Source organism: Somniosus microcephalus, chromosome 2 (assembly GCF_052327205.1).
Source record: "Somniosus microcephalus isolate GS21.2 chromosome 2, FLI_Smic_1.0, whole genome shotgun sequence".
NCBI lineage: Eukaryota > Metazoa > Chordata > Chondrichthyes > Squaliformes > Somniosidae > Somniosus > Somniosus microcephalus.
This window is the reverse complement of record NC_140988.1, coordinates 332,645,832-332,660,473: the sequence shown is the minus strand read 5'-3', so window position 1 is coordinate 332,660,473 and position 14,642 is coordinate 332,645,832. Positions and strand designations below refer to the sequence as shown.

Here is a 14,642-nt window from a genome sequence, read left to right as displayed (position 1 = left end):
TCTACATCCCAGGGTACTTAGGGAAGTGGCCCTAGAAATAGTAGATGCATTGCTGGTCATCTTCCAGAACTCGATAGACTCTGGAACAGTACCCATGGATTGGAGGGTAGCTAATGTTACCTGATGTGCCTTCAATAACCACAAAACTAGAAGTTATAAACTTTAACAAGTTGGCTTTTAATCACTAAGATCAGAGCTAACATCTCAACACACTGACTGGCTCGCAGGAATGAGTCATAAAGATCCTGGGATCATTATGTAAGAGAAGTCAGGGGTGGAGCCAAGAGCCAAGACCTGGAACATTCCAGGTTAGTCAGGAAAGAGGAAGTGAAACTATACACCGTGTGTGGGAGGGTAATATACATGAGTGCAAAATGAATACAGGCAAGCCAAACACATTTCATTACATTACCCCACTATTCAAAAAAGGTGGTAGAGAAAAAGTGGGGAATTATAGACCGGCAAGCCTGACATCGGTAGTGGAGAAAATGCTAGAGTCCATTATAAAAGATGTAATAGCAGAGCACTTGGAAAGCAGTGACAGGGTCGGACAAAGTCAACATGGATTTACAAAAGGTAAATCATGCTTGACTAATCTACTGGAATTTTTTTGAGGATGTACTGGTAAAATAGATAAGGGAGAACCAGTGGATGTGGTGTATTTGGACTTTCAGAAGGCTTTCGATAAGGTCCCGCATAAGAGATTAGCATGCAAAATTAAGGCACATGGGATTGGGGGCAAGGTATTGACTTGGATTGAGAACTGGTTGGCGGACAGAAAGCAAAGAGTTGGAATAAACGGGTCATTTTCCGAGTGGCAGGCAGTGACTAGTGGGGTACCGCAAGGATCGGTCCTAGGACCCCAGCTGTTCACAATATATATTAATGATCTGGACGAGGGAATTGGATGTAATATCTCCAAATTTGCAGACGGCACAAAGCTGGGTGGGAGGGTATGCTGTGAGGAGGATGTCGTGAAACTCCAGTACGATTTGAACAGGTTGGGTGATTGGGCAGAAACATGGCAAATGCACTATAATGTGGATAAATGTGAGGTTATCCACTTTGGTGTCAAAAACAGGAAGGCAGATTATTATTTGAATGGCAATAGATTGGGAGAAGGGGAAGTGCAAAGAGACCTGGGTGCTCTTGTGCACCAGTCGCTGAAGGTAAGCATGCAGGTGCAGCAGGCGGTTAAGAAGGCAAATGGTATGTTGGCCTTCGTAGCAAGAGGGTTCGAGTACAGGAACAAGGATGTCTTGCTACAGCTGTACAGGGCCTTGGTGAGACCGCACCTTGAGTATTGTGTGCAGTTTTGGTCGCCTTACCTGAGGAAGGACGTTCTTGCCATGGAAGGAGTGCAGCGAAGATTCACCAGGCTGATACCTGGGATGGCAGGAATGACGTATGAGGAGAGATTGTGTCGATTGGGCTTATACTCACTGGAGTTTAGAAGATTGAGAGGGGATCTCATCGAAACCTATAAAATTCTGTCAGGCCTGGACAGACTAGATGCAGGAAGGATGTTTCTGATGGCCGGGGAGTCCAGAACCAGGGGTCATAGTCTAAGGATAAGGGGTAAGCCATTTACGGCTGAGATGAGGAGGAATTTCTTCACCCAGAGAGTGGTGAACCTGTGGAATTCTCTGCCACAGAGGGCGGCGGAGGCCAGTTCATTAAATATATTCAAGAAAGAGTTGGATATATTTCTTAAGGCTAAAGGGGTCAAGGAATATGGGGAGAAGGCAGGGACCGGGTACTGAATTTGGATGATCAGCCATGATCTCATTGAATGGCGGAGCAGGCTCGAGGGGCTGAATGGCCTACTCCTGCTCCTATCTTCTATGTTTCTATCTCCCCTGTCCCCAGTTTTCACCCCTCCTTTCCTTTGAGGGACCTTTCTTGGGAGCCTCAATGGATGCCAGATGCCCTCCTGTATCTCACCAAGTGGTCATTCTTCTAGATGGTAAATGCCAGTAGGCTATTCAATTCAACTGTGGGGGATCACCACAGCCAAACTGAAACCTGTTCTCAACCAATGTCCAAACATACACTTTCCAATAAGGGTCAGTGGACAGCAATCAGGAACAGATTGATTTTTTCCCCTCTCCCTAACATTTGCAGCTATGCTTTCCCAGGCCTGGTAATGCCACTCAAACACACACAAGGAGGCACATAATAGCAGTTCAAAGTTGATTCTCCCTCTGTTCCAACTGGCCTCAACTTGCACAGTAGTCCAGCTGAGATTTGGAATTGAGCACAGTGGGCGCTGAACCTGCATCCTACCATCGCCATGGCCCTGTGTGGTATGTCAGTATGCGCTCCGATGAGGAATGAATCTTTGTCCTTAGCATGCTATAACTTTCAAAATACAAAGTTGTTTTTCACAATTACATGTTGCTATAACTTCATTTAAAGAGATATTTATTCTGTTGAAATGCCACAATGCTAAACATTGTAAAACATATTTGTTGGCTTTCCTTTGTCTTTGAATTGCCTCTTGCCACTATGTTTAGTGTTTTAAAATTGCTGGATAATGGCAGCCTAAAGGCAGACATTTTGTGAATTCCCTCCAGTGATATTACAATGTGACATTTCTGCTCCAGTTATGACACAGCTGTGTGTGGAGCACTGTAGGCAATTCTTCATAAAAAATATGCCCATAGTTCTACAGCCCCAGGCCATCAACCCAACTGTATTACAGTCCTGCCTTCAGAGGTAGTGCTGCAATGTAAATTGAGGCAACATAAGTGCCTCAACGTGGTCTCCAGCATCAAAGCTAACTAAGGGCAAATGTAAATGGGTACTTTTGGCACTGCTTGCCATTAGGGCCTCCTGTTCCCACTAGCTGCTGAATTCTCAGCCTACTTGTCTAGAAATATGATTTTCACATTGCTGTCCAGTACAAACCTCCCCCTTTGGGGAAGTGAACAACTGCCACATGCACCTAAATTACAGCATTAAATGCAGTAAGCAATGGCTGACTGAGAAGTTAGAGACAATCCTTAACATTGTACAGAGAGTTACGTGAAATTCGGCAGGATACACTTCCTCTTTTATGTATATATTAATCCTCATTGAAATCCACACAGTATCACCGAGGCACATACAGAAACAATACAAGAAACAAAAGAAGAAATAAATCAATTGGGACTTGACAATAATCAGCATGGCAATTCTTCCTTATTTTAAATTCAAACTAAAAAACTTCTGACAATTATTAGAACAATGTACACAATATACCTATGGCAGCTTGACCCCAAGAGTAGTTAACTATGTGCGTAAACATTTTAATAAAATGCAATACGCTAATACATAATGCATAACAAAGTACATAATAAACTACATGCACCATTACAGAGCTTGCAAGTTAAAAAAAGGGTTAAAGCCATAGTAATCTCCTTGAAAAAGTGACAGAAATGGAAAGTCTGAACCCAGTGGCGTGCATCACTTTCAACACCTACCGCTCCTGCCCTCAAAAGATTTTGGAGGAAAACAGAACTAAAATGATACCATCAGGGAAACATTGGTCAAGGACAAAAGTTACTGTTCACATACAACCAACTATAATTTCAGGAACAAAAGATTTTCCTGGGCTTCAGATTACTGACCAACAAGATGGCAGAGTAGACTCAAAGCAGACAAATAGTCTACTTCTGCTCCTATGTTCCACTGGTCTATCTGATTAAGACTTCTGTTTAATAAAATTAACTTTCTAAAAATCACTGGCACAATTTTAGGAATAATCTGAAGTTTATAGTTTAATCTCTCAAAAGCTACCGTCAGAGAACCTTCAATTTTATCACCATAATTTACAAGGTTAATAACTTGTTTTTGTTGAGAATGAATTGTGGAAGGAAGAAAGGGAAGACAACAGTTTGTAGCAACTGCATGCTCTCCTGTTGGCTAGTGGGTAAAGGCACTGCCTGGTATAATGATAAGCCACATTAACCAGTTGGTCTCAGGTTCAATTCCTGTATGTCCTAACTTGGCTGAGATAATAAAATTATCAATACTCAACAAGGAGGGCAAATAATTGTGTTAAACCATACCGTAGCAAGAGTCACTGCACCCAAGGAAGAAGAATTCCCACCAATGAAATAGAATGTTAATGCACAAGATTGTTCGGCAAAGCTTGTAGGATAAAAAAAAATGCGTCCGCTGCAATTAAAATACCATGTTTTTCCTGGAACTCAATCACAATGTCATATTGTAATGTCGACTATAATTTAGGAACAAGCGACTTTCCCGGGCTTCAGACCATAGACCAACAAGATGGTCTCATTGTTCTTTAAAAGTGGAAATCAAGAGTTCCCGGAAATTTTAGTGGGTAAATGCAGCTACTAAGCCATGCAGATCAGGGAGGTCTCCAGTAAATCTTTGGTATGTGTCATGTTGCCAGATCTTTAATGGGGTCTGATTGAGGGACCTCTAGGTTAGAAATTAGGAGCAAAGTAAAATCAGGATCTCCCTACTGATAAATTACTCCTATCCAATGATCCTTGCAGGATATGGCAAAATGGGTGATAACAGGATTGAGTTCGGCTGTGATGGATTGCAAGGTTGAACAAGGTTGAACAGCCTAGCCTGCCAGAACTCTCAGTCTAGGCTTACATGTGAAAATGGCCTAATCAAGGTACTCAGTGGCTACCAATGCATGTGTAACTTAGTAAGAGTAAATGCATTCAGGAAATGAGGGGAGAAAAATAAAGTTGGAGAGAAATCTAGTAAGTGTCAAACATGTCGCAGTGGTAGCATTCTCACCTCGAACTCAAAGTTGAGAGTTCAGGTACCACCACAACTTGAGAACCGAACCTAGGCTGACACTGAGGAAACATAGAAACATAGAAGCAGGAGTAGGCCATTCGGCCTTCGAGCCTGCTCTGCCATTCAACATGATCATGGCTGATCCTCTATCTCAATGCCATATTCCCACTCTCTCCCCATACCCCTTGGTGCCTTTTGTGTCTAGAGGAAGTACCATATTGTCAGAGATGTGTCTTATAGATGAAACAGAGATCCTGAATGCCTGTTCAGGGGGATGGAAAAGATGACAGAGGGCACTTTTTTTTGGAAGAAAAGCAGTTGTCCCAATCACCTGGCCAACATTCATCCCTCCATCAACATCATTTATTTAATTTGACTTGTGGGACCTTGTGAAAATCGGCTCCTGGAAATTTTAGTGGGTAAATGCAGCTACTAAGCCATGCAGATCAGGGAGGTCTCCGATAATGCTGAATATAGGGAGTTAGGAGGTAAATTAAAAAATAGGACCTCAAAAGGTAGTAATCACAGGATTGCTACCAGTGCCACGTGCTAGTCAGAGTAGAAATAGAAGGGTATTTCAGATGAATATGTGGCTAAAGGAATGGTGCCAGGGGGAGGGATTCAAGTTCCTGGGACATTGGAACCGGTTCTGGGGGAGGTGGGACCAGTTCAAACCAGACGGTTTGCACCTGGGCAGGGCTGGAACCGATGTCCTAAGGGGAGTGTTTGCTAGTGCTCTGGGGGAGGCTTTAAACTAAAATGGCAGGGGGTTGGTAACCTGAGCAGGGAGACAGAGGAAAGGGAAACAAGGATAAAAGCAAAAGATAGGAAGGAGAAAAACAAAAGTGGCAGTCAGTGAAATCAACGGTTTAAATCAAACGTGGCCACAGTAAATAATAATTCTAATAGGTCTAAGAACGTTAAAAAAACAAGCCTGAAGGCTTTGTGTCTTAATGCGAGGTGCATTCGTAATAAGGTGGATGAACTGGCTGCGCAAATAGAGGTAAACGAGTATGATTTGGTTGGGATTACAGAAACGTGGCTCAAGGATGGCCAAGGCTGGGAACTCAACATCCAGGGGTATTCGATATTCAGGAAAGATAGGCAAAAAGGAAAGGGAAGTGGAGTAGCATTACTGGTTAAATAAGGGATTAACACAATTGTAAGGAAGGATATTAGCTCTGATGATGTGGAATCTGTATGGGTAGAATTGAGAAATACCAAGGGGCAGAAAACGTTAGTGGGAGTGGTATATAGACCTCCAAACAGTAATGCGGAGGTTGGGGATGGCATTAAAACGGAAATTAAAGAAGCGTGCAATAAGGGCACAGCAGTCATCATGGGTGACTTTAATCTACATATAGATTGGGCTAACCAAATTAGTAACAATACTGTGGAGGAGGAATTCCTGGAGTGTTTACGAGATCAGGCCATCTTAAACTGGGTATTATGTAATGAGAAAGGATTAATTAGCAATCTTGTTGTATGAGGCCCCTTGGGTCGGAGCGATCATAATATGATCGAATTCTTCATTAAGATGGAGAATGAAGTAGTTGACTCAGAGACTCGGGTCCTAAATTTAAATAAAGGAAACTGCGATGGTCTGAGGCGCGAGTTGGGTAGGATTGATTGGGGAATGTCACTCAAAGGGTTGACGGTGGATAGGCAATGGCAAACATTCAAAGACCACATGGATGAACTTCAGAATTTGTTCATCCCAGTTTGGCATAAAAATAAAACAAAAAAGGTGACTCAACCGTGGCTAACAAGGGAAATTAGGGATAGCATAAGATCCAAGGAGAGGACATATAAATTGGCCAGAAAAAGCAATAATCCTGAGGATTGGGAGCAGTTTAGGATTCAACAAAGGATGACAAAGGGATTAATTAAGAAGGGGAAAATAGAATATGAGAGTAAGCTTGCTGGGAACATAAAAACTGATGTAAAAGCTTTCATAGATATGTGAAGGGAAAAAGACTGGTGAAGTCAAGCGTAGGTCCCTTGCAGTCAGAATCAGGGGAATTTATAATGGGGAACAAAGAAATGGCAGACCAACTAAATACATATTTTGGTTCTGTCTTCACAAAGGAGGACACAAATAACCTCCCAGAGATGCCGGGGAACATAGGGTCTGATGAAAGGGAGGAACTGAAAGAAATCAGTATTTGTAGGGAAATGGTGTTAGGGAAATTGATGGGATTGAAGGCCGATAAATCCCCAGGGCCTGATAATCTACATCCTAGGGTACTTAAGGAAGTGGCCCTAGAAATAGTAGATGCATTGCTGATCATCTTCCAACATTCGATGGAATCTGGAACAGTACCCATGGATTGGAGGGTAGCTAATGTTACCCCACAATTCAAAAAAGGTGGTAGAGAGAAAACAGGGAATTACAGACCGGTAAGCCTGACATCGTTAGTGGGGAAAATGCTAGAGTCCATTATAAAAGATGTAATAGCAGAGCACTTGGAAAACAGTGACAGGATCGGACAAAGTCAACATGGATTTACAAAAGGTAAATCGTGCTTGACTAATCTACTGGAATTTTTTGAGGATGTAACTGGTAAAATAGATAAGGGAGAACCAGTGGATGTGGTGTAGCTAGACTTTCAGAAGGCCTTCGATAAGGTCCCGCATAAGAGATTAGCGTGCAAAGTTAAGGCACATGGGATTGGGGGCAAGGTATTGACTTGAATAGAGAACTGGTTGGCAGACAGAAAGCAAAGAATTGGAATAAACGGGTCTTTTTCCGAGTGGCAGGCAGTGACTAGTGGGGTACCGCAGGGATCGGTCCTTTGACCCCAGCTATTCACAATATATATTAATGATCTAGACAAGGGAACTAGATGTAACATCTCCAAATTTGCAGACGACACAAAGCTGGATGGGCGTGTGTGCTGTGAGGAGGATGTCGAGAAACTCCAGGATGATTTGGACAGGTTGGGTGATTGGGCAGAAACATGGCAGATGCAATATAACGTGCATAAATGCGAGGTTATCCACTTTGGTGGCAAAAACAGGAAGGCAGATTATCTAAATGGTAATAGATTGGGAGAAGGGGAAGTGCAACGAGACCTGGGTGTCCTTGTGCACCAGTCGCTGAAGGTAAGCATGCAGGTGCAGCAGGCGGTTAAGAAGGCAAATGGTATGTTGGCCTTCGTAGTAAGAGGGTTTGAGTACAGGAACAAGGATGTCTTGCTGCAGTTGTACAGGGCCTTGGTGAGACCACATCTTGAGTATTGTGTGCAGTTTTGGTCGCCTTATCTGAGGAAGGATGTTCTTGCCACAGAAGGAATTCAGCGAAGATTCACCAGGCTGATACCTGGGATGGCAGGAATGAGGTATGAGGAGAGACTGGGTTGATTGGGCTTGTACTCGAAGAATGAGTTTAGAAGAATGAGAGGTGATCTCATTGAAACTTATAAAATTCTGACAGGACTGGACAGACTAGATGCAGGAAGGATGTTCCCAATGGTCGCAGAGTCCAGAACCAGGGGACACAGTCTAAGGATAAAGGGTAGGCCATTTAGGACAGAAATGAGAAGGAATTTCTTCACCCAGAGAGTGGTGAACCTGTGGAACTCTCTACCACAGAAGGCGGTGGAGGCCAGTTCATTAAATATATTCAAGAAGTTGGAGATATTTCTTAAGGCTAAAGGGATCAAGGGGTATGGGGAGGAAGCAGGGACCGGGTACTGAATTTGGATGATCAGCCATGATCGCATTGAATGGTGGAGCAGGCTCGAGGGGCCGAATAGCCTACTCCTGCTCCTATCTTCTATGTGTTCGCCTAAATAAGAATGGCTACACTTGAAAAATTGGTTCAGAAAAATTGAGGGAATGTGAAAAGCACCATATAAATGCAAGACCTTTTTTCTTTTTACTTCAAATGGTATACTTACACAATCCAAATCCCAGGCAAATTTTTTTGCATCCATTCATAGTTAAAATAATCTTCCATATTTTGTCCATTTAAGGGAATAGGCACACTGGAATTATGCAATGCAAGAAGATCGAAGCAGCATTAATTTGCTTGCAAACAATCATGCACATTCTTGATCCCATCTCCCCAGTAATTGCAATTTTTTTTAAAAAAAAAGGTTGAACAGCCTGTCAGTTTTCTCAGTCTAGTGAAAAATGGCCTAATCGAGGTACTGGGCGGCTACCAATGAATGTCATAGAATCATACAACACAGGAGGCCGCCATTTGGTCCATCATGCTTGTGCTATCGCTTTGAAAGAGCTTAGCAAGTGTACCTAGTAAGAGTCAATGCATTCAGGAGATGAGGGGAGAAAGTTTTAAGTTTTGGTGATGGACAATGGAAACTGTGGGGCAGACATGCAACTGACTCCCCACCACAAATCGCTTGGCATCTCTACTCGTCTGAAATTAAGTGGGCAGTTAAAGCCTATAGAATGCATGGGAATTACATGTGGGTAAGACTCCATTCCTAAAGTTTCTGTTTGAACTGATGGTATGATCGCTGTTCAGTACGTAGAATTCAGGCTTGTCTAGTAGTTACGACTGCTGTTTCATGCTGGCAACCAGAAGATCAGAGTTAAAATTCCAGCTTGAACCCACAATTGCACTCAAGACTTTTAAGCAGCTTTTGAGGGGTTAAAATGACATAGAATTACATAGGATATACAGCACAGAAAGAGGCCATTTGGCCCAACCAGTCCATCCCGGCATTTATGCTCCACTCGAGCCTCTTCCCGTCTTTCCTCATCTACTAAATCTATCAGCATAACCCTCTATTCCCTTCTCCCTCATATGCTTATCTATCCTCCCCTTCAATGCATCTATACTATTTGCTTTAACCGCTCCCTGTGGAGGCGAGTTCCACATTCTCACCAGTCTCTGCGTAAAGAAGTTTCTTCTGAATTCCCTATTTGGTTTCTTGGTGATTATCTTATATTGATGGCCTCTAGTTTTGCTCTTCCCCACAAGTGGGAACACTCTCTCTCTCTCTCTCTCTCTACTCTATCAAAACCTTTCATAATTTTAAACACCTCTATTAGGTCACCCTTCAGCCTTCTCTTTTCAAGAGAGAAGAGACCCAGCCTGTTCATCCTTTTCTCATGGGTATAACCTCGCATATCTGGTATCATCCTTGTAAATCTTTTTTACACCCTCTCCAGTGCCTCTATCGTTTTTGTAATATAGCGACCAGAATTGTATACAGTACTCCAAGTGTGGTCGAACAATAGTTTAGCATAACTTCTCTACTTTTCAATTCCATCCCTCTAGGAATAAACCCTAGTGCTTGGTTTGCTTTTTTTATGGCCTTATTAACCTGAATCGCTACTTTTAGTGAGTTGTGTATTTGTACTCAGAGATCCCTTCGCTCCTCTACCCCATTTAGATTCTTAAGTAATATGTGACCTCCTTATTTTTCTTACCGAAATGTAATACCTCATATTTATCTGTGTTGAAACTCATTTGCTAATTATACGCCCATTCTGCAAGTTTATTGATGCCTTCTTGTAATTTGTTGCAGTTCTCCTCAGTATTGACATTCCTCCCCACCCCCAAATTGGTGTCATGTGCAAATTTAGAAAATGTGTTTTTGATTCCAAAGTCTAAATCACTAATATAAATTGTGAACAACATTGGTCCCAACACTGATCTTTTTGGGACCCAACTTTCCATTATCTGCCACTCTGAATAGCTACCTTTTACCCCTACTCTCTGCTTTCTGTCTTGAAGCCAGCTAGCTATTAATTGCGCTACTTGTCACCTGACTCGATATTCCCTGACCTTATTCATTAGTTTATTATGTGGTATCTTATCGACGGCCTTTTGGAAAGTTAGATAAATTACATCTACTGCATTACTCTTGTCTACTATCTGTTCCCTCTTCAAAGAATTAAATGAGGTTGGTCAAGCAAGACATTCCCTTTTGAAATGCATGCTGACTATTCCTAGTTATATTTTTGGTTTCTAGATGTCCTTCTATTTTTTCCTTTAGTAGAGATCCCATTATTTTTCCTACCACCGATGTTAAGCTGACTGGTCCATAGTTCGCTGGACTATAGTTCTCTGGACATATTCTGCCTCTCCTCTTAAATATAGGTATTACGTTAGCTATCCGCCAGTCCTTAGGCACTACACCTTTTATTATTATTAATGATTAAATATGTGTAATAGTGCCTCTGCTAACTCTTCCATAGATTCTTTTAAAATGCGCAAATGTAATCCATCCAGACCAGGGTTTTTTTGATTAGTTTATTTAATATTTCTATTCTTTTTATTTTATATGCATTTATATAATTTCTAATCTCATCTTCCGATGTCATGTCCACCTGATCTGTCTCCCTGGTAAATACTGAAACAAAGTCATTATTTAATATTTATGCCATTTCCTTACTGCTGCCTGTGATTTTATCCTGACATCCCTTAGTGGCCCTATTCCCATCCCCACTTTCCTTTTTTCATTTATGTGCCTGTAGAATATTTTACTATTTTGTTTTATTTTCCTTGATAGTTTAATTTCATAGTTCCTCTTTGCCTTCCTAATTGTTTTTTGACTTCTCTCCTAATCTCTTCTTATTGTCCCTCATCATGCTCTCCACTGCTGTCCATGTACTTAATGTATGCCTCTTTCCTTACCTTCAACTTTTCCCTTACGTCTTTATTCATCTATGGTGTCTCATTAGTGTTTAGCTTGTTCTTGTTTTTTGGCGGAATATATTTTTCCTGAACTCTGTTGAACCCCGTTTTAAATGTTTTCCATTGCTGTTCTACATCATTGTTTGCCAATATTATTGTCCATTTCATTTTCTCCAAGTTCTAGTCTCAGCCCCTCAAAAATTGGCTTTTCTCCAATCTATTACCCTTGTCTTTCTCAATTATCATCTTAAAGCACATTATATTATGGTCACTATTGTCTAGATGTTCCCCTACTTTTACTTCTCTTATCTGCTCTGGTTCATTCCCCATTACTAGATCCAGTTGCAAATCCTCACTTGTCAGGCTTCTTACATACTGGGTTAGAAAGGAGTCCTGTACACATTGCAGGAACTTAATTCCCTTATCCCCTTTACCTAACTCTTCTGGCTAATTAATTTTGGGGTAGTTGAAATCCCCCATGGTTATTATTCTAGGTTTAAAAAAAAACTTATTTCCCTAATTTGTTTGCATACTTTTTCCTCCACCTCCCTTCCACTATTAGGCAGACTATAGACTACCCCTATTAGTGTGATTGATCCTTTATTATATTTTATCTCTATCCACATGGATTCTATTTCTGTCTTACTGATGGCTGCATCACTTTTTTATACTGCCATTATGTTACCTCTAATCTAATAAGTATAGTTACTCCACCTTCTCCTTTTCCCTCTCTATCTTTTCTAAATGATTTGTACCCTGCAATGTTTAATTCCCAGTTCGGATTTGTCTGTAGCCGTGCCTCAGTAATCCCTTCTATATCTGGTTCCTCGCAACGTATTATTGCCTCCAGTTCCCTTGTTTTATTACGGACACTATGTGCATTACTATACAGACAGTTTAACTCATTTTTAATAGCAGTTCCTCTCACTTTATTTGTAACCATCTTTTTACACTCCTGTTCTATAACTCTTTATTCCCATGTCATTTATGTCCTCCCTTAGCTTAGTCTTTCATAGAGTCATAACGGCACAGGAGGCCATTCAGCCCATCGAGTCCATGCCGGATGCTCTCCCTTCCTGTTTTGTTTATATTTAGGCTGGTTTCATTTCTTGTAGATCCCTTGTTACGAATGCTTTGTGCATTCAGATAAAGAGCCTTTAATTTTAACTTTTTACCATTTTTTCCTGCTTTCACCTTATTCACTACTGCACTATTAGTTAAACTCTCAGTCCCTTCCCGTCACACTCTGCTTATCTTTACCCAAATCGCTACATTGCTCCATTGCCTTGACTTTTCTCTTTAGATTTCTAAATTTCCCCTCACCTGACCCCTTCACCCCCCACCCCCCTTTTGAGTTTAAAGCCCTATCTACAGCCCTAGTTATTCAATTCGCCAAGACACTGGTCCCAGCCCATTGCAACGGAACAGCTCCCCCTTTCCCCAGTGCTGGTGCCAGTGCCCCATGAATCAAAACCCCTTCCTCCCACACCAGTCTTTGAGCCACGCATTTAACTCTCTGATCTGCTTGTTCCTGTGCCAATTTGCAAAATATAAACTCCAAGTTACTCCTTAAATTGTGCCAATGACTTAAGAAAGCATTTGTGATTCCCAGATAGCTCAGAGGGCATGATATGCAAGTCAGTAGCCTATTCAACCATGAAAGGTATCACAGTCCAGCCCCATACTGTCCTCACCCAAAGAACATCTTCTGGCAGGAGTTACTGGATAGTGAGCAGCAGTACCTCCTCCCTAGACCTGGGCAGCTGAGACCAAATCGCAATGCTTCAACTGCTGCCAAGGCAAAATTTACCAGTTCAGCAGAGACTAGGAATTAATTCTGGGATATTCTGGTTTGCTTGGGTTAGCATCATACTACACATTGTATTTACCCAAAAGCCAGTGGAGTTCCCCCAATTACTTTTTAAGGGCAAGGTGGTGAAAAAGTGCAACTACAGGAGGAGACACTACAGCTTCAACACTGACAATACAACATTGTAGCAGCATGCAAGATCAAGCAAATGGAATTGCTGCATGCATTGCAGTATATGGAAGAGCAAAGGTTAATAACCTGGAAGCATAAGACTTGAGAATGTGGGAGCAAGGAAAGTATATTAAGTCCTCTCCTGTGTCACTGCAAGTTGAAAACCACTGCTGCAACGTGGTGCAGTGAGAGCGGGGGAAATACATTTTGTCCAATACATACAGGTATCTCCGCAAGAGGCGGCATGTGTAACTGAAAGACAAAGTTAAGGGAGAAAGGGAGTTAAGGGAGGAATTGTTTTGTTTTTTTATAAATGAAACTAGGTGCAGTCACAACAATCAGAGAAATGAGAGATGGAACTGGACTGAGTGGTTAACATTATTACAGAAGGCTAGCATTGAAGAGTGAAAAAAAATGAGTAACTTGCAGGAAAGTAAAACCTGAGGAGGAAAACACAATTATTTAATCCTTTGCACTCAATAAGACACTTTTACTGCACCAATTAAGCTACCTATATCTGTCCATGATAGCAGTAGTAGAAGTGACCGTCACACAGTTCTTGTGGAGACCAAGTTCCGTCTTCACACTGATTACATCCTCCATCCATAAGGCGCTGTGGGCATTGGCAGCTGCAGAATTATACTCCACCACAATGTGTAATCTCATGGCCCGGTATATCCCTCACCCCATCATCGTCAAGCCAGATGACCAATTCTGGTTCAATGAGGAGTGTAGAAGAGTATGCTAGGAGCAGCACCAGGTGTACCAGAAAATGAGACAGCTGAGCAATCCCACAACTAATGGATCAAGTCAAAGCTCTGCAGCCCTGTCACATCCAGTCGTTCATGGTGGTGAGCAAATAAGCAACTAACAGGAGGAGGGGCACCATGAACATCCCCATCCTGAATGATGGAAGTGCCCAGCATGTGGCTGCAAAGACAAGGCTGAAGTATCCGCAACCATTTAAGTCAGAAGGGCAGAGTGGATCACCCTCCTCCTGAGGTCCAGAACATCACAGATGCTAGTCTTCAGCCAATTCAATTCACTCCACTTGACATCAGGAAGCAGCTGAGTGCACGGGACACAAAAAAGGCTACGGGCATCGACAACATCCCAGCTCAAGTGCTGAAGACCTGTGCTCCAGAACTAGTCGCGCCCCTGCTCAAGCTTTTCCTAACTACAGTTACAACACTGGAATCTACCCGATAAAGTGGAAAATTGCCCAGGTAGGTCCTGTCCACAAAAAAGCAGGTCAAATCCAACCTTGCCAATTACCGCATC

At 42.1% G+C, this 14,642-nt stretch overlaps 1 protein-coding gene across 1 annotated transcript in view; it reads right to left on the bottom strand.

The window, feature by feature from the left end:
• dym (dymeclin) overlaps positions 1-14,642 on the bottom strand; it is a 527,720-nt gene that overhangs the window by 307,959 nt on the left and 205,119 nt on the right. Inside the window, exon 13 of the mRNA XM_085966565.1 lies at positions 13,449-13,613. Coding sequence (XP_085822691.1) covers positions 13,449-13,613 — 165 coding nt within the window. The remainder of the gene's footprint in view (positions 1-13,448; positions 13,614-14,642) is intronic.